Below are 23,909 nucleotides of genomic sequence, written 5' to 3' on the forward strand. Positions count from 1 at the left end.
TTGAACCAAGTTTGGTTTTAAATATAGAACCCAGAACGTTGGGTCGGTCCCATTTTCACCCAGTTTTGTGTTATTTTTGACCCCACCGTTTAGTGTAGATTCATTATCCTTATATACTATTATATAAGGGAAAAATATTGCACCTAGATTATTTTTCGTGCATGCCAATTTAATAATGTATCACGCGTCAGCATTCTTAGCCGTACAAATTCTTGCGTAAACAGCCTGTGGACTCTTTACACTAGTGCACGTTATTGTGTGGCCTGCAGCCCTGTTGCAGCTTCCTTCATGGCTCTTATGCTCAGCCCTGCTCATTATCACCTGTTTCACCACAATAGCGCACCAGGACTGAACGGCCGCCTTGTTCGCAGCAAACCAGTCCAGTGGCATGCATCACCTCCAGAGCCTTAATGTGGGGGATTTGTCTGCTCGGGCCCCGTAAACAGCCGCCAGCTCCGGGCGGCGTGATCGCGACTGCAAATGCCTCAGATGCGGACCATGTGTCAAAAGTCTTTAGGCCTTTACGTGCCACCGGCAGATAAGCATCTTCACCCCACCACCACCACTCCTCAACCTTCCTAACGTGAGGCTTACTGAAACCAGTTTTGCGTGCGAAAAGGCAAACAATAGCAAATCAGGAGCAGAGGGAGGAAAAAAAAATCCTGGGGTTATTTGTCGTCAAGTTAGCGCGGTATAAATACACGGCACGAGAAGCAACGGGGATGATTTGGTTTGGATTTAGAGGCCGGGGAGGTGGTGCCCTCGTGACGTTCGCCAAGCCCCCGCCGACGCTGCATGGCGGCGGTGACCACTTCAGTCTGGCCTCCTCCGCTTCGCACTTCCTTGAAGTCGCCAGCTTTTCTCTTTTTTTTTCCTCTGAGTCCATCCTCTCGATCCTCTTTTAAGAGGATAGCGGTATAAAGCGCCGCATTCCTCCACCGTCTTTGGGGCTAAGAGGTTGGGGTGGCTTCGCTCTCTCTGGGGGTTAAGTGGGATAAGTGCGTGGCTCATGTCAAGCCGGCTACCCCCCGATAGTTTCTGGAAAATTTGCAATGGGGTCAGATTGGATTACTGTGTTTTGGTATTTACATGGAGACAGAGAAGCTTTGAAATGGAAAACCATAAGCGGAAAGGCAAGTGCCATGCAGTCTGAAAGGCCAAAAAGCAAAACCAGCGCTAATTTCCTCTGATGGCACGGACGGACGCGTCTCGTCCCGACACACAATCGCATGTTTTGCTACTGCAAATGACAGTTTGGGGGAAATGGATTAGGTGCAATCGTAAATCTTGAAAGAAAATCACAGTGCGGAGGAAGCTAGTAGGCAATTTGAATGTGTCCACTCAGACTTGGAACGTTCTTGGCAAACTTGACCAAACTTGAAATTTGTTGCTTCCTTCCATATATTTATGACTAAAAACATGAATCAAACGGATCCTTTCCAAAATTGTCAACAGCAGTTTTATTCTGATTGTTGGTGACCGCAAAAAAACATGACTCAGAATCAGTTTATAAGTCCCCACTCTAAGTTAGAAATGACTGGTGCACACAAATCTGCATGTCTCCTACTCAAAGATGTTATAAATATTCCAACTTTCTAAGGATTAACTATATTAGGGGTGTCGGCGATTGCATTTTTTAATCGTAATTAATGGCATGATTTCAATAGTTCATGGTTAATCACAAATTTTATCTGTTCTAAATGTACAATAAAATGTACAGTAAAATGTTTTTTCTACATTTCATACCTTTATAACTTAAAAGTGGAAAAAAGTTAAGTAGAACTATGGCTTCATCTTTTAGTCATTGATACATAACAATTCATAGAATTGAGTTAAAATTAAAAACAACACGTGATATTGATTTGTGTTGAGGTAGTTTTTCTGACACTAGATGGCATAATTGCATTTGTAAGACGCTGGTGACAGCTCAGTACATTTTTCTTTTCATATTAAGAGTAACATGAAGTAGGCTAACTTGTGAAATTCTGCACATTTTTTTAAAATTGTAAAACACAAATTAACTCCAGTCTCCACAAATATTTGCATAATTATTAAATTTATTAATGCAAAATTTTTACATGGACGTGTCTGCTGCGTGGACTGGAATTCCCACAGTACAGTCTTTCCAAGTAAAGGGCGGCCATTAATTGTGCATGGAAAATTTTGTGGCGTAAAATTTCAAATTACCGTAACTTAAATATATTAGGGGTGTGCAATATGATTCACTGGGATTATGATTTAATTCAGTGTGTGACGATTATTTAGGTATTATATTGTAAAACCTTAATAGTGCCTTCGCCGCTTATTTGAGAAAGCGTTTGATTAGATATGCAGCAACACCCGCATTTTAATTGTAAGTATCGCCAATGAATCAATGATGAGGTTAATTCAATTGTGATCACGATTCAAGTTTGGTAAATTGTGCAGCTTTATGTATACGTGACAAGAAAGTATGCACAGGATTGATTTTTGGCATGTTCTCACCTCTGAGGGTGGGTCAAATTCTGACGGAGTGACAACCAGAGGGTCATTCAACTTCGTATAGGTCATGCTGTATGTTACACTTTGTGGTGTACTGTGTACCTCCCTGATGACTGGAGTAAAATCCTTCATTTCCACATACTGTCTTAGGTACAATCAGCTAATACATTCTCGTGTGTATTTGTATTTTTTTTAAAAGACAAAAGAGCTTATTTCCATGCCACTCACATGTTTCCATAAGTTGCCTCATGCTACTTTTCCCTCCTCATTCGAACTCCCCCTCCCCGCTTCTGTTGAAAGTTGACCTCCAGTTTCTGGGTGAATTCACGGTTTTGTCAGTAGCGAGAACAACAATTTTTGAAGTGTTCGCGGCGGCGGCGAACTCAAGCGGCGGCAAAGTTGAGTGCGGTCAATTGAATCTCCCGCATGCTACTGCCGCCATGAATGCACCACTCCTGACCCCGCCCCCACCACCACCCATGACCCCCTCCTCCACACGCTCCTCAGACCAGTGGATTCATATCTTTTGCTGTTTGTGCACAAAGCAGCCCATTCTTATCTTAAAATGTTATAAATAAATTAATTGACTCTTCGATAAAAATAAAATAGAAAAAATACAGAAACATGCACGTTTGTTTAATTTACTACTGTTTTATTGTATTTACAGGGAATCAATTAACCAAATGAATTCAAATATGAATACATAAAAGTTTAATTAGCGCTTTGTTCAGACTGATTCTAGTACGAGCACTCAACTCTTGAGACTGATACAAGTATTGATACTGCTAGTGCTTTTGATATATATATATATATATATATATATATATATATATATATATATATATATATATATATATATATATATATATATATATATATATATATATATATATATATATATATATATATATATAAAAAGACATATTTTATAGAAAGACCTATATAAAGTATATCCAAATGTAGATTTTTTTTTTTCTTAAAATTGCATGAAATAAATTTCTATTCATCTAATTTATAATTTGTACTTCCTGATCGTAAAACGACCAGTAGAGGGCATTCGCGACTGATGTCTTTAAATAAAGCCGATACCTGGTATCGATTGGCACTCGCCCACCACTGATTTTAATTAACTATTTTTTTTCAAAAGTGATCAAGTTTATACAACAAATGTTGCACAACTTTAATGTACGATTGCCAACTTTTATTGAGTCAAGGCTTTTTTTCTTCTTTTTTTTCTCTTTTTTTTTTTTTTAAATAGAAATAAACTCTCACAGCAAACCACCAAACAACATATCCAAAAAAGTTTCCATGAAATAATCATGTTTGATCTCAGTTTATTCCCAAATGTATGTGGAGCACTGTTTCGCCTGTGACTGTTCATCACTGGGATAGATAACTTTTAACTTTTTTTTAACTTTTTTGTTTTTGTTTTTGTTGTACCCTATTTGTAGTCAGACCAATTAAAGAACCTTTAAAGTAAACTCAGGCATTAGATTCAAAATAAATAGTACATATTTAAAGATAATTGCAGAAAATGAATGAAAAGACAGAGATATAGCAATTATATTTTACTGATTTATCTTATTATTTCAGTTTTCCTGAATTTTTGAGTGTGGCAGAAATAAGGCGCAGTGACACATTAGGGCCCCAACATGAGTTTCCCAATTAATGAACCATAATCGCCACCCGCTTTTGGTATTTTATCCGCCTGAAGTGGAAGCTCACTTTTAATGGAAACCCACACGGGAACCAATATATGCACTTTGTGGCCCCTGTGCGTCAACAGGTTCATTTGGTTATGCACTGACAAAGCACGTTGTTAACCTTTAGAACCTTTATTCTAATAGTCTATTAAATTGGGGGGGGGGGGGGGGGGGGGGGGATAATACCAGATCCCCAGATGCACTCAACTATATATGCACCCGACATGCGTTTAAATGTCCTTCCTTTAGATCTCTTATGAGTTAAATATGAGTCACTTTCAGAGTCACCCCCCACCCCCTTTGGTTTTACTAGCTGTGTTTGGCTTTACTGCTTTTTCATGTTCAAATTGCATGTCCCGTCAGGAGACTTGTGACATTTGAAATACGACGCCGGGCCGTATTTACGGAGCTAGACAATACACGAAAGCCACATGAAAATCAAAATAAGTCGGATGCGGTTAAGAGCCGTGCCCTCATTTATTGAATTCCCCACAGATGTTTTGCATAAAGACATTTTCGGGGGGTAATGATTAGGGGAGCGTGTTTGGACGTAAGCTGAACCTGGGCGCCTTTCATTTTCGTTTTTTTCTTTTGTGCGTGTGTGTTGCTTATGTGATTCAGGAGCGTCGGCGGCCCGTGTGCAGCTGCCGCATTAAGTTTTCCCATCAAAGCGCCGGGTGATGAATTGATGGTCATTTGTGGTCATGCTTGCCTTCATGGCTCCCTTTGAGTCTCCTCGGCACTCCTTCGCTAAGATAAAAAAAAAAAAAAAAAAAGAGTTCATTTGATTGAGTTAGCCCAGAGGTAAAAATTCATTTTATGCCAAAATCAATACAGCGCACTATTTGAATACTTATATATAAGTGCCTCACTTTTTTTCCCCTGTAAAAATACTGTGGAACCTCCAAATTTGAACACCATCACTGGTTGTCCTGAATTCAAAACAGTAGTTTCCATTAAAAACAATACATAATGATTAGGGATGGGCGAATACAATAGCAGGTATATTGCGCCGATAAGGCCTTATTTCAAGTTATCACGGCCTAGCAAATCAAATCAAAAGTACTATTGGTAGCAGTACAAGAGTTCAGTACTGGTGTCGGTCTGAAAAAAGTAGTATTGAACATCCCTAAAAATGATTATTTGTCCCTTATCGACTGTACAGGCAACGTTTTAAGAAACATATAAATAGTTAAGGTAACCACTGTCCGGTAAAACTTGAAAAAAAAAAAAAAAAGTAAAACTGCAGTCTATTGGTACAGTTAACATAAACAATTAATAGATGCATGTATTATAAAGAGGAAATATAATAATAAAAAAAAAAAAAAAGTCTACACACCCCTGGTCAAATGTCATGTTTTTGTGATACCAAGATAAATCATTAAAAAAAATAATCCCACCATTAATGTGACTAATAACCTGTATGACTCAATTGGGGAAAAAAACAAACGACACATTTGTTGATGGTAAGGGAATAAAAAGAGAGAGAATGTGATTGGACAAGTGTGCACACCCTTATATAAATGTGATGCGGCTGTGTTCATAATGAACCAATTATATTCAAACTCAACTAAATGGGAGTCAGCGCACACCTGCCACCGTTGTAAGGGCCTCTGATTAAACCAAAATAAATTTCACATGTTCTGGTAGACTTTTTATGTCACTTATTGTGACTTTGAACTGTTTATAATTCCTGCTGCCTTGTCAAATTTGAAGAAAAACGGTGCAAACACAAACCCACTCGAACTTCTAAAGCCAAGCATGGTGGTGGCACCATCATGATTTTGGGATTACCCCCCCCCCCCCTTCACCCCCCCCAGATGGAACTGGATGGAATTAAGGACAGTTCAAAATGGCAGTATTCTTAATCGTCAGGCTTCTGACAGAAATAAAAAACAAACAAAAAAAATTCAGTACAAGCCTACTAGAACACCAGAAGATAATTTGTAGTTAATTAGAAGCACTTAAATGGTGGCATGTGTTTCATGAAGATTAATTTAATTTTTTCAGTTATATTTCAGATATTGTATATGACACTTTGTCGGGTCATATGTCAAATACATGTTCTTCGCTTCCAATTTGTGTTCTAGTCAACCAGCTCATCTGCAAACCTCCATTAAAAGCGCATAAGTAATATGAATAGACTTTTCTGTCAATATCAGTCTAGTAAACTTAAGTAGAAGCAACAAGTATTGACTCCCATGTCATGTGCTTTGCCATTGTGAGCCAAATCTACTTAAAAACTTCAATATAATATCGAAATAACTTAATCTTTCATATCTTTAAAAATATCCTCATTATATTACGTAGGTACATCTGCATCATCTAATAGAGCAGTGAAATTTGAAAAATGTTTGCTATTATTTTGGTTGAATTATTACAAACTCCCCTCAGTATTATATAAGTGTGTCTTGATAGTTTGTCAGGTATCGTTTAGCATAATTTGATATAACATGTTTATTTTTAGTTGAACTAACAGTAGTGTTAGCACCAAAGTTTGGTTTGAGGTTGAATTGTGGACTATTGCAGTGGTTAAAACAAAAACATAAAAAAATAAAAATAAAATAAAGAAGTCCTGCAGGTTTCGTATGTTTCACTGCTCCAACGCACCTGTTCCAATGAACAGGATCGTTATCCGGCTCATACAGAGCTTACTGATAAGCTTCAGGTGTGTTGGAGAAGAGAAACATCCAAAACCTGTAGGACTCTGGCTCTCTACGACCGACTTTGGCGTTTGGAAACAACTGCTCGAAAGAGAAGCCTTGCTCTTCCACAGTGATTCTTAAAGTGTGGTACAAGTACGACTAGAGGTACGCGGATTCACTCTGGTGGTATGTGAAACATTTTGTTCAATTATGTACGCGAACAGCACCGTATTTTTCCCACTTTAAGTCGCTTTGGAGTCTATCACATTTTTGCGGGAACTTTATTTTACAAAAAAACAAGAGGAGTAGAGCTCAGACTGGCATCCCAAAAATCCCCGTTCGCTAATCGTGATGATGGCAAATTGTTGAACAATTACTTGTTGTTGTCCTTTGAGTCATTGATTGAGTTTTCTGTGGAGTATTGAGATTTCTTACATTGTGAGAGGTATTTGAATGCACCTTGAGTCTCTTGTTTACCTTTGGCTTCCGTCGAGGCATTTAGCGTTCGCTCGTCTCATAAAGTTACAGATGGCCTGAATTCCCATATGTTTAGTGCAGATGCTAAAAGGTGAGCTTAATCTCTTAGAATGCCCCTGTCAAGTTTTTATTATACTAGTGTACATCATTCGTATGGCTCGTGAGTGATAAGCCAGCTCTCCTCGTTACTGGTTTCGGCTAAGTATACTTTAGTGACGTGTTTCACGTGAACGTGATTTGTTTATTTTGTGTTTGGTTATTGGACTACTGTATACTGTGATAGTATGATGCATGCATTTGCTTATTTGCTTATTGAATAGAAGAGGTGGGCATTCCTTCGGGAGAGTCCGCCAATCTACGTTTCATTACCCTCATTTTTTTGCGCAAAATGCAAGTTGCGCAAAAGCGAACTGGTTGGACACCGTAGGAAACACAGTAATTTGGAAAACAAAACTCAAATATCGCAAAAAAGTTTTTATGCTCTTGAGAATTAGAGTAAAATCGTCACAGGGCGGTAATCTTGGGATGGGACAGTCAATGGAGCACGGCCAAAGTAGTAATCATGCATGGCAACTAATGTATCTGCACCAGTGCACCATGCAGTGCAATAATGGACTAGGATTCTACATTTGGCCACAATACGACTTTAGATTTAAGGGAAGCCATTTTAAACCAAAAAGGCAAACTTTTCCACAGAAGTGGAAGTTTTGAACCCAACTGGCACTCGTTGGCTGCCATCAGGACGATTGGGGAACGGGGATGTTGGGCTCCGGTCTGAAATCTATTTTAAAATTAATATACAAACCACCATAAAATATAAGTTGCAGGACCAGCCAAACTATAGAAGAAAGTGATTTAAAGTCTGACAAATACATATGGACTATCAATATACTTTTTCATCGTAAAACATCTGCCTTGTCTTTGAACACTCTGCCTACTATATATTTCTATTTTTCTGAAGTGATGTAAGTGTAACTTTTGAGAACCACTGCTCTTGAGGCTTTTAGCTCCCCATACACTGTGTTGGACGTACCCTCCCAGCCCCCTCCCAAAATGTGAGCTCCAAGTGTCATGTCTGGCGGCGCTCATGTGGGCTCCACCATGCAGCCTGCCGCCACACAGACCAGGACACAAGCCCTAACCAACCAATTAAAATCCGATTAGGAAACATCTTAGTTAGCGAGGGGACCTTTCGCTGGGCCGGGGTCAGCCACCTAATAAGATCCATGGCCTATAGAGAAGCTGCAGACCTTCACAAATGCTCCTGGCGACCGAGCGTGGCCCCGGAGACCTCTCCTGGCCCACATCGCGCTTTAATTGCTCACTGTATTTAAAAAGAATAAGGTGGGATTCCAGTTAATTAGTCGGGGGGCTGGACATTATACGACGTGGGGTTTGTTAGCTGGGATTTGGGCGCCGATCAGCTTTTGTGCGCGCCAAATGAGTGAGTAGCGAGCCGGCGATACACAGTGCGCCTGTGTGGACTGGCGACAGTCTCCATTCATGGGAAAACCTTAAAGGAGCCCCGCGTTATCACAGGACCTCATTATCTCATGTCTGCAAGCATCCTTTGGCAGAGTGCCCTAATCAAGAGTGGCACAAACCTACTTTTGCAGTACTTTTTTTTTTTTTTTTTTGCGTCACACCCTTTGCGTGATCAGAGGTGTTGCACGACCTATGCGTGATTGGCCAGTGGATCAACTTTGCTTGGGCTCATTAAGAACACCCCGCCCACCTCTCTTGCGTCATAATTTGCATGCTTAAAAAAAAAAAAAAGCTCCAAATCCAAGCGCTTTCTGCCTACTAAATGAATAAACAAAATAATTGCTTTAAAACTAGAACAATGATAATTAATAATAATAATATTAATAATAATAATACCTGGAGGTGAGTGATGCAAAGCTGGCAATATGAGAGAAAGATGGCAGCAAGAGATTTACACCTGCCTCTCTGCTGCCAGAAAAGAAGCCTATAGGCTACAGAGATGGCCCAGTGGAGCCAGCTTGTCTGGGGCCTCCGCTTAGACCCCCCGCCCCACCCCCTTGCTCCCCCCACCATCCTCTTACCCCCCTCCCACCCTCTTTGCTCCCTCCTCCCTCCCTCCGCTGTGGATTAAACAACATCATAAAAAATGACCATCAACGCACACACTGTAAACAGATTACTCTGCTCGGCGCCTGGCGCACAAACTGAGGCGCTCAGGGCAAAAAGGAGGGAAAAAAAAGTGCAAGGCCGATGCACGAACACCCCCCCACCCAACCCCTCTTCGCCCCCGCTTTTACCCTCTTTCTCTCCTTACCACCAACCGGACGTGCACACGCGCACTTCCAGGGGATACTTCCCGGTCATGTCACTTGTCTTTTTATGAGCGCTGAGACGGTCTTTCAGGAGGCTCAAGACACTTTCCCCCCCCCCCCCCCCCTTTTTCATTTGACCTTCTTAAAGTCACTTTTACATCATTTGATCTTGTATTTGTTTATCTATGCTGACTGCATACTTGATTTGTTGCATTCATCCAAAGTAGAGTACAGTTTGGTATTGAGAATGCCATGTTAAGATATTGTTTCATTTTATGTATTATTATTTTTGGATAAAATGCAGATTTTACAGACACCGCATTATTCAATATTAACCCTTTCAATTGATATTAATTGTAATCTACAGCAAAGCAGAGCTTTCAACAGATGTCGTCATCATCTGGGATCACTTGTTGCTAGGCAGAATTAGTGGAGCCGCCTTCTGATAGGGCAATCCCCAAATCGTCAATGTTTCATCCCCTGATCCAATTCGTTTCCATGGTGTACTGTGTTGAAATTAAATATTTGATGTAAATCCAACACTTTGTTTGGGCACTGCTTCCATTATTTTTACCAAAAGAAACAATTCTCTGTATTAAATACAAAATATACATTTTGAATAATGATAAACGGGGCCATCTGGTGGGGGCACTGCCCACTCATTAATTACACAAGTGAGTCATTGCGCTGTGTTAAAAAAAACAAAAAACAAAAAAAAACACACACAAAAAAAAGTAGGAAGCCAGATAAACTCTGACCAACACTTTTCCCCATTAGTTTACATCCAAATATATCAATTCTAAAATATTAGATAAAAATCACACAATCTCATTAATTTTGCAACCATATCACTGATCTGTATTACTTATGAATTATTGAAACAATGTCATATCTTGCTCATATTTATTTCACAAGTCAATCATGCTCTGTATTAAATATAAAATGTTAGAAATGTCGAAAAGAACTCTTTTACGTGTGTTAGGTGTATCAAAAAATAGTGATGTTAGTTTCACAACAGTCACAACACTTGCACACACGTACGAGTGTAAAGGGAGTGTCTTGCGTTTGGTAGGGAAGCTGTTAAAAAATAATATATATAGAAAAAAACCCGTCTGGATGCAAATCCCTCTCTGCTATGATTTGTGCAAAATAAAGTCTTCACATGGAGCTTATTTGAACGCGGGGCCTGCAAATCATCAGGCTGTCAGCATTGCAGATGCTCGGCGAATTGCTGGGATTTTACGCCGCTCGCTTGAGAGTGACTCCAACTTTTGCACAACCTTTCCTGCCTGCTTTTTGTCTTTGTACGATCTGACCCGTTGGTACCGGTGCGGACATAAAGCCTGATCACCCGAGTTACTGGACAAATGGGGAGAGTCTATCCGAACAAGAGCTGCCTTAAATCCGTCTCCTAATGTATTGTGCGTATGACGGAAGGTAGCTCCAAGTTTGCTTTCAGTAACTCCCGCTTTAAACAGCAACACTGGCATGATTGATTATTTGCTGAGCGAGCACAAACTGTTAATGGAGGAGCTTTTAGCTTAAACACCGATATGCGACCTCTCCAGCTGTAAATTATCTCCAGATTTCTTTGATTTTATTATTTTCTTGTAAAAATAAAAAATAAGGTCATATTGATTTAACAGTTATAGACGCATCCTGTTGTCGTAAATATTTTGGAAGTCGAATCGGAATCATCTACCGCGTTGAGTCATGTAGCGACAATCATTGACGTGTATGTTTAGGAGCCAGGGGGAGCATCATTTGCGATTCTACGAGCGAAGCTCCCCTCTCGTGCAGCCATGAGGGAATAGAGAAAGGAGAACGGTGATTTCCAAAAAGGGCTCGGCCCGCTGAATGACAAAAGGCAGCCCACTCTCGCTTTTCCTTGGCTGCCTCACTCGGCCGGGGGAAAAAAATAAAACAAAAACTTCACAACAAAGCAAGGAGAGGAAGCAACCAGATGGGATTTATTTGATATTTGAACAAATCATTTGTGATTTGAATCTGGCTATAGAGAAATATTGATGGGAAGTGAATTCTGCTGGTCAGAGGTCATGCTGTTTTCCGCTGGGAGCTCCAATTTCTGTCGGTGGGCATAAATATGCTGACATTGATCATATTATTTAAAAATAAAAAGACATTTAGTCTAGTTGACCCCATGAGGATTTTTGGGATCACAGATCAGAAAAAAAAAAAATAAAAAAAATAAAAAAATTATCAATCACCAAACCTATTATATTTTTTTGTAATTTAGTGCATATTGTACTTTTGTACTCTTCACATGGCATCAACAGAATAATTCTCAAGTATTTTGGCATGTTTTAATCATATTTGTTAAAAAAAAGCGATCAGTCACAATTTAAATACTTTTTATTTTTATTTTTATTTTTTAAATTTAGTTTACTGCACGTACCAGTACTGTTTACGTATCAGCTAAAGTATATTCAAGCATGTTTGCCTATTTAACAATTTTTGTAAAAAAACAATCATCGGTCTGATCATAAGATGACGCTGTCTTTTTCAATATTTGTATTTACTGCATACACTTTTGTATTCTTTACATGGTATCAACAGACTAATTCACAATTATTTCTGCATCTGTTTTAATTATATTTGTTAAAAAAAAGTCATCAATCACCAATTTCAGCACAGTCTCAGCACAGAAGACACCGACATGGTTTAGAAATCGTAATAATGATTGACGTTGGACTTAACTGCATCTTTTTTGTTTCACAAAGATAATTCGCTATTATTTCATTTAAAAAGAAAAAGTTTATTTTTATTTCCAGGCAAAAGACATTTTGCTGCACATTGAAATTTCCCCATCTACAGGGGGTGGGGAGTAGCTGTGAAAACCGGCCCTGCCGGCCCCCCTCTTTGTACGCCCCTGCAGATCTTCCGATTGGATCGGAGGAAAGTCTTTAACTAAACAAAATTCCTTAATTCACCATTTCGTTCCGCATTTTGTGCAATCCATCCATCCATCCATTTTCTTGACCGCTTATTCCTCACAAGGGTCGCGGGGGGTGCTGGCGCCTATCTCAGCTGGCTCTGGGCAGTAGGCGGGGGACACCCTGGACTGGTTGCCAACCAATCGCAGGGCACACAGAGACAAACATTTTGTGCAATCATTTGCTAAAATTTTTAGCTAGAATTATGATAAATATCGCTATGAAACGATACTATTTTGAATGTTAAGTCCACCCCACAAAGTATTGCGTAAATCAAATATTTTTACGGTGCCTCTTTTAAAACGCATCATCAGTGCTGTGGCTTCTGTTGTCCGGTAATGATTTTTTTATTTATTTTTTTTAGTTTTTTTTTTTTTTTTTTTTTTTTCCCCCATCCCCTCAATAAATAATTCACCGCTCATAGCCCGCCCCGATGGCCCCACATGCACTGATCTCTCAGTTACAAGCATCCTGGGAGTATAAGGCAGTACACGTGCATCCTTAATAAACAAATACAAGATGGCGAGCGGCTCTGGTTTCACTGCTGAAACATCCTGTCTCTCTGCCGGGGTGAAGTGGCGTCGTCGGCTGTATTCATTATCGCCCAATTGCAGCCTGGACATCACATGATTTCCACGTGACTTATGAAATGCATATTTAGTATGATGGAGCACATTAATTAGACATATCCACTTCATGTACAAGAGACGGGAAACATGATCTAGTCTTGAGTCCTTAACCTAGGTAGTGTGTGTGTGTGTGTCCCAAATCAAAGACCACAATCTCTTATTTTGTCCATCCTAATCGATTTCAGGGTTATTATGAAAAGACATTTAATCCTGTTTGCCTTCACTTCCTGCTTCAGTAACATTTAATAACAAGTATTTGCAGCTCAAATAATGCTGACTTACTCTTTGGGAGCAGTGAGAGTTCCCTGCTGCTTGCCAAATATTGAGCCCACACCTTTAACCTCTCGTATGGTGGGACAGGAGCTTGAACTTCCTTGTGAAGTGTTTTAAAATCATTATTAGTAATATGTTTGAGAATGCTATTATCTATTCAGCAGAGAATTGCTAAATTTAGCTCAACGGCATTCCCTGCTATTTCATGGTTCATCATTGGCAGCCCTCCTATATCGTGTTTTATTAAGTACTTTTTTTTTTTTTTTTCATGAGCTGCTCTTGGCCACAGCTTACGTCCAGAATCCAGGCTTGCCCACGTCACACACAACCGAACAAGTTTTTGCATGCTGGGTGCTTTGGACAGATTGGGTTGCTTTTATCCAAGGTTGGGTTAATTATTTTAACCAAGAAGACTTGGTTGAAGATTGGATGAGTATAACCACACCTCTACTGGTAACCTACACTTTTAAAACTGCTGTGTCAAAAATAACCCAATTTGAGTCAAAAATGGACAGATCCACTACCTGGGTCAGTTTGACCCAACTCTCTCAAAGGGGTGGTTTTGTACAAAATGACCCAATTTGTCAGGTTGTTTGATACCAAATGACCAAACCGTGGGGGTTATTTTCTGCAAAACAACCTAGACAATCTGGTCAAATTAATCCAAGTAGTGGATTGGTCCATTTGACCCAAATTGGGTTATTTTTGACACAATGTAGAGTGTGGTAACTAATTTCTTGGTATTTTTAACACATCGGCATGGGTAGTTTTTACTCCATGTTGGATCAAAATGAAGACTGAGTCGAATCTCAAACCAGTGTGTTGGAAAAAAAAAAATCTCCAGCATTGGTTCAGTTTTGGACTCGGTGCTGGGTTAGCACTACTATTTCAATCAATTTGGGTTACTTTAAGAGTGTAAGGCGTTCATACGTATACACCCTGAGAACTGGTGGGTCAGAAATATGTTGGTATAGAATTGGACCAACCCACTATTTGGGTCAATTTGACCCAACTTTGGGTTATTTTGTATCAACACAACCTGATTTTTGGGGGTTGCTTTATACAAAAAATGGTTTGTTTTCTACAAAACAACCCATTAAGTTGGGTGAAATTGATCCAAGTAGCAGGTTGGTCCAATTTTTGACCAATACATGTATTGGGTTATTTTTGACCAAGTAGTTTTGAGAGTGAAGCCACTAACTTGTGTAAAAACAACTCTAGTTAGATTGGTCAACCCATTTTTGGCCCAAACTAGGTTGTTTTTGAGTGTGTTCTTGTGGTGACGGTGCACTATTCGCTGCACGAATGTGTCATGTGTGACCAGGCTGGTCCATATGTGTGCCTCCTGAAGACTCCATGAAACGAAATATTCAAGGCCCAGTGGAAATTGATCCGCTGATGCGAAGCCTGTTTCCCTCTCCCCGTCCGAGCAGATCCCGGCGGAGCAACCCGATATCACGCCAGCGAGATGACCAAGTTCAGGGCCCGCGCGCCGTCTCCTCCTCCCGCTGCTGGACGTGGGATCAATGGAATCCCGTCGGGATCGGAGGGGGGCCGCGCCCACGCGCTCGCCAGTGGACCGTATGATTGGACGTCGTTGACCACCGCCGAGGCTTTCATGCAAATTGATGAAGGTAATTTGAGCCGATTAAGTGCAATTTGATTTGCGTTAAGAGCCCTCCTTCTTCTGCTCCCCTCTCGCTAATCCGAAACGGTTTTGATTAATAGTTGGGGATGCGATGAAGTCATGTGATCAAGTGCACTTCAAAGGATTTGCGCAGCAGCTGTTTGTCGTTGGGAGAAAGGAAGCACGGATTTCCTTTTTCTACTCACAAGTCAGACATGCAAATTTTTATGACAACTCTCCTTGACTTTAATCGATCCCATACTGTCAAAGTTAGCTCGGACGAACTTGATGGATGCTTGTGTTGTCATTTAGGTGTCATGCAACAACCCAAAGCTACTAGAGTGTTCACAATTTCAGCAGTGTTTTTATAATTGAAAGTGATGAGGCGCTACTTAACCAAAATTTGGGATTTTGTTTGCAACTTGTTGATAGCCCAGAAACCATGAAGCTCAATCTTTACTGCTAGAGAGGTGACAATAAAAAATTGACTGTCACGTGCCCTTTAGCACAAAAAGCTAAAGCCCAAATCATGACCATAAGGATTGAAATATTAGTTGTCAAGTTGTTGATACAAATTTATTTTCTAACTAAAACACTGCACTCTATTGCAAAATGAATTGTTAGTGAAAATTAAGGTATCGAATACAATCAAATCTGTATATATTATGTGTATCAAAAACAAAGAAAATTGACTACTACTTATGAGTTAAACAAGACTGATTGGACTTTGGGGTACTGCCAATAAAGAAGTAGTACAAAACTACTCTGTATTAAATATATATTTCAGCAAGGAAAAAAAATGACATCTATATCCTGTGCGTAATCTTTTCACACCCTTTATATCACAAAGGAAAATTCTGCTAAATGGCTACTGTATTCTGAATTTATTATAAAATACAAATTGGGGATAATGTGCAAACTGCTCGATGCAGCAGGTCACTGTATGAAATTACTAAAATCACAGAAGAAAATTACAAAAATAATTGCTAAATATTACTCCAAAAAATATAAAGACAGCAATAACTATTAAATCAATAATTTGTAGTAATTATAAAATATATCTGAGAAAAATGATATATGGCTGAATCTGTTGAGATGTGCCTCATATAAACCATTGAAACCCCCACCAGCTTTGTATTAAATACACCATACTTACTAGGAAAAACAAAAAAAGATGCAGACGGCTCGATCTGGTGGGGCTGATGACCAACCAAATTATGAATTATCAATATTATTTATCTGTATTAATTATAACATATCGGTGGTGAAGAACAAGTACTTGCACCCAACAAATTACAGATCAATTAAATGGCAACTCAGTATTAAATATAAGGTATATTTTGAGAAAAGCAATATTGCGAGTGCCCAATCAATTATGGATCAATTATTCGAGTGCTCGGTTTTAAATATAAAATATCAAGGGACAAAAGAAAACTGGTCATAAATGATGACTCTGTATCAATTATAAATTATATTTTGACAAATGAATTTCAAAACAATTAAAATGACTATGTATAAAATCCATATTGTGAATTAATCGCAGACTTGCCGCCATGCTGAGTCTCACACATATCTAATAGCCGAGGAACAAGCGAGGTTGTGACCATTGTGTGAGTGTCCCGGTTGTTACGTGCCGCCCCGAGCGTCAGCATAAACTCCACCTTACCTTTACAGAGCGGCCGAACACGGCGGCCTGACTCGGTGAAAAAACAATCTGAGGAAACTGGGAACAATCCGAGGCAGGCTCCAACGGGCCGCCATTTAAAAAAAAAAAAAAAAAAAAAAAAAAAAAAAGGGGCCAGCCTCTCCTCCCCTCATGCTTTTAAATGTACGACGCGATGAAAGATCAATGTGCCGACCGAGCAGCCGCCCCTCTGCCCGGTGTCGACCGCTATACGCCAGGACGCATGTTACAAAAACGGTGGGGGGGGGACAAAATCGGGGTGAAAGCCCCTTCAATGTTGCCAATGCTTTGTGAGTGATTAGTGGAATTTTGTGCGTGTGTGAGAGAAGGCTTCCATGTTATCTCACTCGCACGCCAGGTCAAGAAACGTTGACTGTTTCCAGCCCGTGGATCATATTCCAAGCTCATTTCGGCCTACATTCACCGCCTTCCTCTACCTCTTTAACAGCCCCCAACCCCCCTCCTACCCCCGCTTTGCTCGCTCCCGTTCTGATGTTAGCAGACCCCTCTGGATCTCCTGCAGGAGTAATGTGCTCACTTTTACGAATGAAGAGATGCTGCAGCGGCAGACAAACAAATCATGCTAAGTCTCGGCTGGCAGCGCTCTCAAAGTGCCGGGATCCCTCTTTGCCAGGGGAAGGAGGGGGCACCCGTTTTCCCAGGGAGTGGGCGAGAGCAGGAGGCCTGGTCCTTATCGAGGCTGGATCGCAGACACCTCCGCCCCTCCTGGCAGGAATGCACACGGCCCCCTGTGGGAGGAGAAGAAGAAGAAGAAGAAGCAGTAGGAGGAGGAAACGAGTCCATTGGGGAAAAAGAAAATAGCGAGTGAGGGGAAAGTGAATGAAGGACAAGGGAGAGGGGAGGAGCCTGACAGCCAACACACCAATGGCGGCGCGAGAGGGTCGAGAGCGCGCAGCAAAACAAACATGGCATTAGGCGGCTTAAACGCTCTTCCGACGGCAACGGCCTGCGGTCGTCGTTGGCTCCCTGCACTCCCGCCGTTTAAAAAGGTGACGACAGCTCACAGATTTCACACCGGCAACCATGTGACAACAACACAAAAGGTGCTAAAACGCGTGTTCCATCTTGATCTCAAATATAGCGTATTTACACAAACCGTCCCACGTTTTCAGCTTTTCTGGCCAGTGAATCTCGCAAAGTGTGGTACAAGTACCACTAGTGGTACACATTTGTTTTGTGTACTACTAGCGGGATCCCCCTCTAGTGGGACTCAAAAGAATCACTTAATTAAATGTTTAATGTTTAATCTGTGCATGAAGCTACAGTGATTTATACTTTCTTTCTTTTTAAAGTACATTTGTTAAAAGCAGTTCAGTTATATTCGTTTCTTAAACATTTATGTGTGTATTTTTTTGTACAATATTATATAAATATAATATTTTTATAAATTAAATTTAATCAATTAATAAATAATATACTTTGGACTGGTTAAAAATCTAAAAATAAATGAATTTGTAAATTTCATGTAGTCTTGAAAAATTCGATAAACACAAATAAATAAATAAAAATATCTGAAAAAAAATCAGAAAAATATTGATATTGTTTTTGAATAGGTGACTGTCCACTGTAGTTATAGGTAATTTGACCCAAAATCAGAATTGTACATTTAGCTCTGTTTTGAAAATGACTCCTGGCAGACTAAATGGTATACCACAGTGTGTATTCAGGAAATGCGTGTGAAAAAACTACAATTGCCGTGCTATTATTTTTTGTTTGTAATATGAATTTTATATTTCATGTAGAACCCGACTCAAATTTATTTAAAAAGGAAAAACTATAACAAAAATGACAGCTGTAACAACGATTATACTAAATTAAAGTGTGTTTGTGTATACATTTTTCCTCCTAATCATTTTGTTTTTGACATTTTGCAACTCCATTCCTCATCTAAGTATTCAAACAGCCTCTTGGCTTTGGCTAGAACATGCTTGTATTTGTGTTTTGCTGTAAGAAATCTGCCTAGCAACAAGTGACAGGCTAACCAGTGTATGACCAGGAAAGATAATTTGAATGTACAGTACGGGATAAAGCTGCACTCCTAGATGGCAAAGATTATATTCATTTGTGACATTTTAAACAGAAGATTCCATATCATTCCATTTCTTTCTTATGATTCAATGTCATTCCATATTTTCCATCAACACCATTCTACATTATATATTATTCAGGATAATTTTATATCATTCCACATTATTCCATATTTTTCACTATTCTTACATACCATTCAAAATCATTTCAGGTTTTCCCTATTAGAGCACACTTTATTTAGCTGATTTTAAGTGGTTGATATGCCACATTTTTTCCCCCTCCTGTTGAAAAATGCCACTGATTGACTGTAAAGTCCCCCCCCCCCCCACACACACACACACACACACACACTCCCCCCAGACCTCAATGTATGTTTGAGGTAATGCGGTACAGGATGTTAACGTATTAAATGTACCGCAATTATCGGGGATGTGGAATATTCCCACAGACGCTCTCCCATGGTGGAAATATTTACTTTTAAATCTATTTTTATTTATTTTCCCACCCTTTCTTCTTCATCTTAATGTGGAATTCCAACACGCCGGCTGCTAGTTTGTGGTTGTATGTCAATGCAAATAACATCGTCTGTCAGGTGCAGATTGGGGTTCAGGGGTTCATCCACAGTTCACCCGAAAGCATTCCACACAATCTTTACATTTTTATTCGCCCTTACATACCTTCTGTTGCACTTTTTTCTTTATCTTTGCTTCTCGCAGTCTTTTTGTCAATCAATCATTTGTTCGCCCATGACACTTTTGAGTACTTAATGCTCAGGAGTGATGCAGCGAAAATGCAGAACAGTTCTGTCCATTCCATTCACAGAACTCCCTTAGTAGGTTTATATATAAAAAGTAATGCTGTCTTATTACTGCAAATTATTTTTCGGGGCCATATCGCAGGTTTCCAATTCAGGTTTTTACAGTATACGGGCAAGTCCAATTTCCAAATATAGAGTTGGTTGCCTTTAGTGTAGTATGACCACATTTAGCCACGTAATACTGAGGTTTCCTGGAAGAGATACAACATAATTAAGAAGACAACCATTGTAGTCCAGTACAACGTTTTGTCATTTGAAATATTTGTTGTTCCCACACAGCCGACAGAATACATACCTGTGAGTAATGTATGATCTGTCTATATGCGTTTTTGCTCTCTGTATATAGTAGCAGTTGTTTGAAGGTTTAAAATGATCTCAGCATCAATGCTAATCTCCTTTAGCAGTTCACTTTAGGTTAGCATTAGTATTGTAGTAGCATAGTTTCGATATTGGAGTTTTTTTTTTTTTTTACAGTATGAACATATTGTTGTTTAAATATACAGAGAGTTGAATTCTCTTTGGCTTTAAGTGACAGCCTCAGTAAACTTCTACTGAGTGATGTCATCTTCAAGTAAACACATTTCACCTTTTATCTGATTGTTAGCAAGAGTAAGAAGAGCTGCTAAGGAATGTTTTAAAATGTGTGTTTTATTAAGTTTAAGTCTCTTAATGGTAAAATGGGTTTAAAGCATATGGAGTGTTAAAATCATATTTTGAAAAGTTTTTATCTGGTTTCTCACTGTTAGGTTTAAAAAAAAACAAAAAAACATTACGCATAGGGATCCTAAATAAATGGGGGTTCACTGTATTTGAAAAAAAAGTCATATTTAATAAATTTTATGAAAATGATATGCTTTACCCTTATCCTAAAGGAAAATCTGGGTTGAATATACTTAATATTCCCTCCTATTTTTAAAGAGAAACTTGTTGCTCACATACACTGCAAACAGTAGACCTCACTTTCCTTTTCCTGAAATAAATATTTAATTTCCACCGAAAGTAAAAAATATTAAAATTAAATTCACCCAAAATATTGTGCAGCGCTTCCACAATGACTTTTACTTCTGACTCAAATGGAAGTTTTAATTTTAAATGAGACTAATGAATGCCTATGAAAATATGATGATTTTTATGGGCAGGCCTTTTCCAAAGTAGGAGGTAAATTATTAAAGCGGGCTTCATTGTCGACAAAAATGATGGATTTTCAAAAATAAAGAGATGTGCAGTCATGATGACATTTTGGCATTCGGCACGCACGGCATGGCCGTCTGCTTGCTTAATTTCTCCACTCATTCAGTAATAAAAGTCAAGCTATAATTTTCATATAAATAAAGTTTGATCGAGTCCCAATTATAATGTTTTCTCTCTTCTTTAGAAAATCCCCCATTTCGGCAAGAGAACATTCGCCTGCGTGCATCTGTTTGTCGGATCAGAGCGGCTAAGACCAACTTATTGCAAGCACATGTGACTTGGTGATTGTGTGCATGGCCACAACCTATGCAAGCCCCCGTCCGCAACCTCCTTTAAGATGGATCCCCGCCATCATTAATGCAGCCCCACGGCGAGCGCATGTCTACACAAGTTTGCATGGGATGTAAACATCTGGCTCCTTCCGATTTGTCCGGGTTCCCTTCCCGCAGACCTGCCTTGGCTCTTTCCCTTGCGTACTTAAGGGGCCGACTGGTATTTTGCGCTTTCGGGAAAGGATGTGATGTCGTGGTTGCTGCGGCGATGAACTTCAAAGAGGTCGGGTGGGGGGAGGACGTCAGTCATGAGCGGGCAGAGGGCAGAACTTGGTCAATGGTGGGGATTTGTCGCCTAATAGCCCCTCTGGGGGGACTTAAGTTCTAATTTCAGAGGTGCTGAAAGTAGGATTTTATGGAGTATGTGCGTTCACATGCTTTTTTCATTACACGGCGTCTAATTGCAGCGATAATGGAGAAAAGGCTGGGAGTGTGACTTTAAAGATGAGCGTATGTTGCCAAACAACTTTTAGTCTCTTAACCTACATAATTTCCCTAAATAGGAGACTATGGCTTTTATTTACCACCCTATGTACTGATCGTTTTTTTTTTAAGTAAGGCAGTAGGCAAAGTACAAATGTCCGAGACATTCCACATCATTCCATATTAATCAATGTCACTCCACATTATTCCATATCTTTCAATATCATTCCATAACATTTACTATTATTCCACATTTTTTTTAAAGTAACATTTCACATTGTTCGGCAATAACAGTCCACATCATTTCATATTCTTCCATATTATACAGGATCATTCTACATAATTACACATTATTCCATATGTTTCAATATCATTCTGCATTTTTCACCAACATATTGCACATTTTTGCCCCTAACATTCCGAATCATTTCATATCTTTGAATATCATTCCATATCATTTATTCATTCCACAATTTTCGCCAGCAGAATGCACTTTTTTTTTAACCTATACCATTTTACATCATTCTGTATTATTCAACATTATTCCATGTCTTTAAATATCGTTTCACGTTCCACATTTTTCATCAACATTCCACGTCATTATGTTTGTTTTGGTGTCATTGCACATCATTTAAACTAATTTCAGGTTTATTTTTATTTTATTTTTTTAATTCAGCTTTTCAACAATCACACAATGTCCAGTAGTACAATGGCACCTTGTGATTGGCTGATGGCCAGTCTAGGGCGTACTCCACCTCTTGTCCAGATTCAGCTGGAAGTGGTTCCTATGCCCAAACGCATGGATAGACAAATGAGAAACTGCAAGCTTGGATTGTCGTGCATTTTCCTCCCCTCAATTGCAGTTTATTGAGCATTGGTGATGACGTCACCACAGGGGGCGGCCTGTCGCACAAGTAAATCCTGTCCACGTTAATATTGACGTTCCCCTCCGCTTGTCTCTCCATCAGCAATAGATTTAATGGTCACTTTCTGCATGCTTATTCAGCACAGAGGGAGGAAAACCAGAGCTCGGAAAACCCTCGCAGGGCTGAGAGCGTAAGAAATAAATAAGTGCAATGGAGCTAATGAGATGCACTGAGTAAGTTGAGAGCGCGCACATTTGTTTTGCCCATTTGACTGACGAGCGCTTCAGACTTGTGGACGGGACGCGCGTTCCCGTCGCCGTCAGCGAGCAGAAATGCACCTTTTAAAGGCTTGCGGTCGGACTGGTTATAGAATCCTCGTGGTTGTCAAAGTCGCTCCTCCGCTTCCTGTTTATCTTTCTGCATCTCCTCAACTTCCTCCTGCCATTCTTGACGCCGTGCCTCTTTTGTTACCTCTCTTTCGAAAACCCCGTCTAATCGGCCCAGTTGAAATCAATCTCATGCAATTATTCACGGGAAATGTTTGTCTTGGCTGCCAACCAACACCAACCTCTGAAATTGGAGGGGGCTGCTGCGAGGGTGTGTGTGCGTGCATGTGTGTGTTTGTTGCTGGTGCAGATGTGCCGCCTAATCGCAGACGCCATCATGCAGAAACTATTTTTTACAACCATTTCAAAGCATCTGCAATGAGTGTCACCGGGAGGTTAAATCAACTTTGAAATGCAGGTTGCATGCCAGAATGGAATGAAATTGTCAGAGTATTGCCTGAACAACTTCTTCTGCCAAGTCGTAACCATGTGCCATCATTGATACAAACCTCCTACATATGCTTAAATGATAAATCATTCACAAAAGCCAAACTGCACCAAAATCAGTTTTGCAATAGTTTTTGCTTAATCCTGCTAAGAAAAAAAAAATTATTTGTCTATTTCATGTTCGTGTATGATAATGATTCCACGTGTATTGTTGAGTCGCTCCCTGATGGCGGAGAAGTGAAAACAGAGCTAACGTGTCCTTATTCGGAGACTTTCTGGGAAGGTATTGATTTTAGCCAATTGCAGTAACTAATTAGGCGTTGCACAAAAAATAAAAAATAAATAAAAAAGCTGGAAAAGAAAGTGTACGATTTCATGCTCCTGATAGAAAAACACAAGGTGAACTGAAACATTATAGCTCGTCTAAACACCCCGCACATATATTTAATGTAAACAAGAGTCAAGGCAATAAATCAAGTCTCAATTGAGTCACTCTTAGTCTGTAAACGGGCACGTAACCATTTTGGATAATTTCACTTGAAAGGGTTTTATCCTCATGATGCTCCCCAATCTATTGAAGGAAGGTAAAACTTAAATATAATGAAAGAAAAGTGTCTATATTACTAGTATAATCTAAATAAATAGTGATTTAAAAAAAAAATACTTTTTTAGAAACGCGTGAAATTCA

General features: G+C 39.6%; 1 protein-coding gene across 5 annotated transcripts in view; it reads left to right on the forward strand.

The window, feature by feature from the left end:
* Nucleotides 1–7,297: 7,297 nt before the first annotated feature.
* Nucleotides 7,298–23,909, forward strand: part of LOC144002021 (uncharacterized) — a 169,925-nt gene continuing 153,313 nt past the window's right edge. For all 5 annotated transcript variants that reach the window (XR_013278650.1, XM_077496813.1, XM_077496815.1 and 2 more), the window contains exons 1-2: nucleotides 7,298–7,397; nucleotides 14,893–15,093. Coding sequence is in view for 4 of the 5 variants with exons in the window: in XM_077496813.1 (XP_077352939.1) it covers nucleotides 7,388–7,397; nucleotides 14,893–15,093 (211 nt within the window). In the remaining variant the exon portion in view is untranslated. The remainder of the gene's footprint in view (nucleotides 7,398–14,892; nucleotides 15,094–23,909) is intronic.

The sequence above is a fragment of the Festucalex cinctus genome, chromosome 15, assembly GCF_051991245.1.
Source record: "Festucalex cinctus isolate MCC-2025b chromosome 15, RoL_Fcin_1.0, whole genome shotgun sequence".
In the NCBI taxonomy this organism is placed as follows: Eukaryota; Metazoa; Chordata; class Actinopteri; order Syngnathiformes; family Syngnathidae; genus Festucalex; species Festucalex cinctus.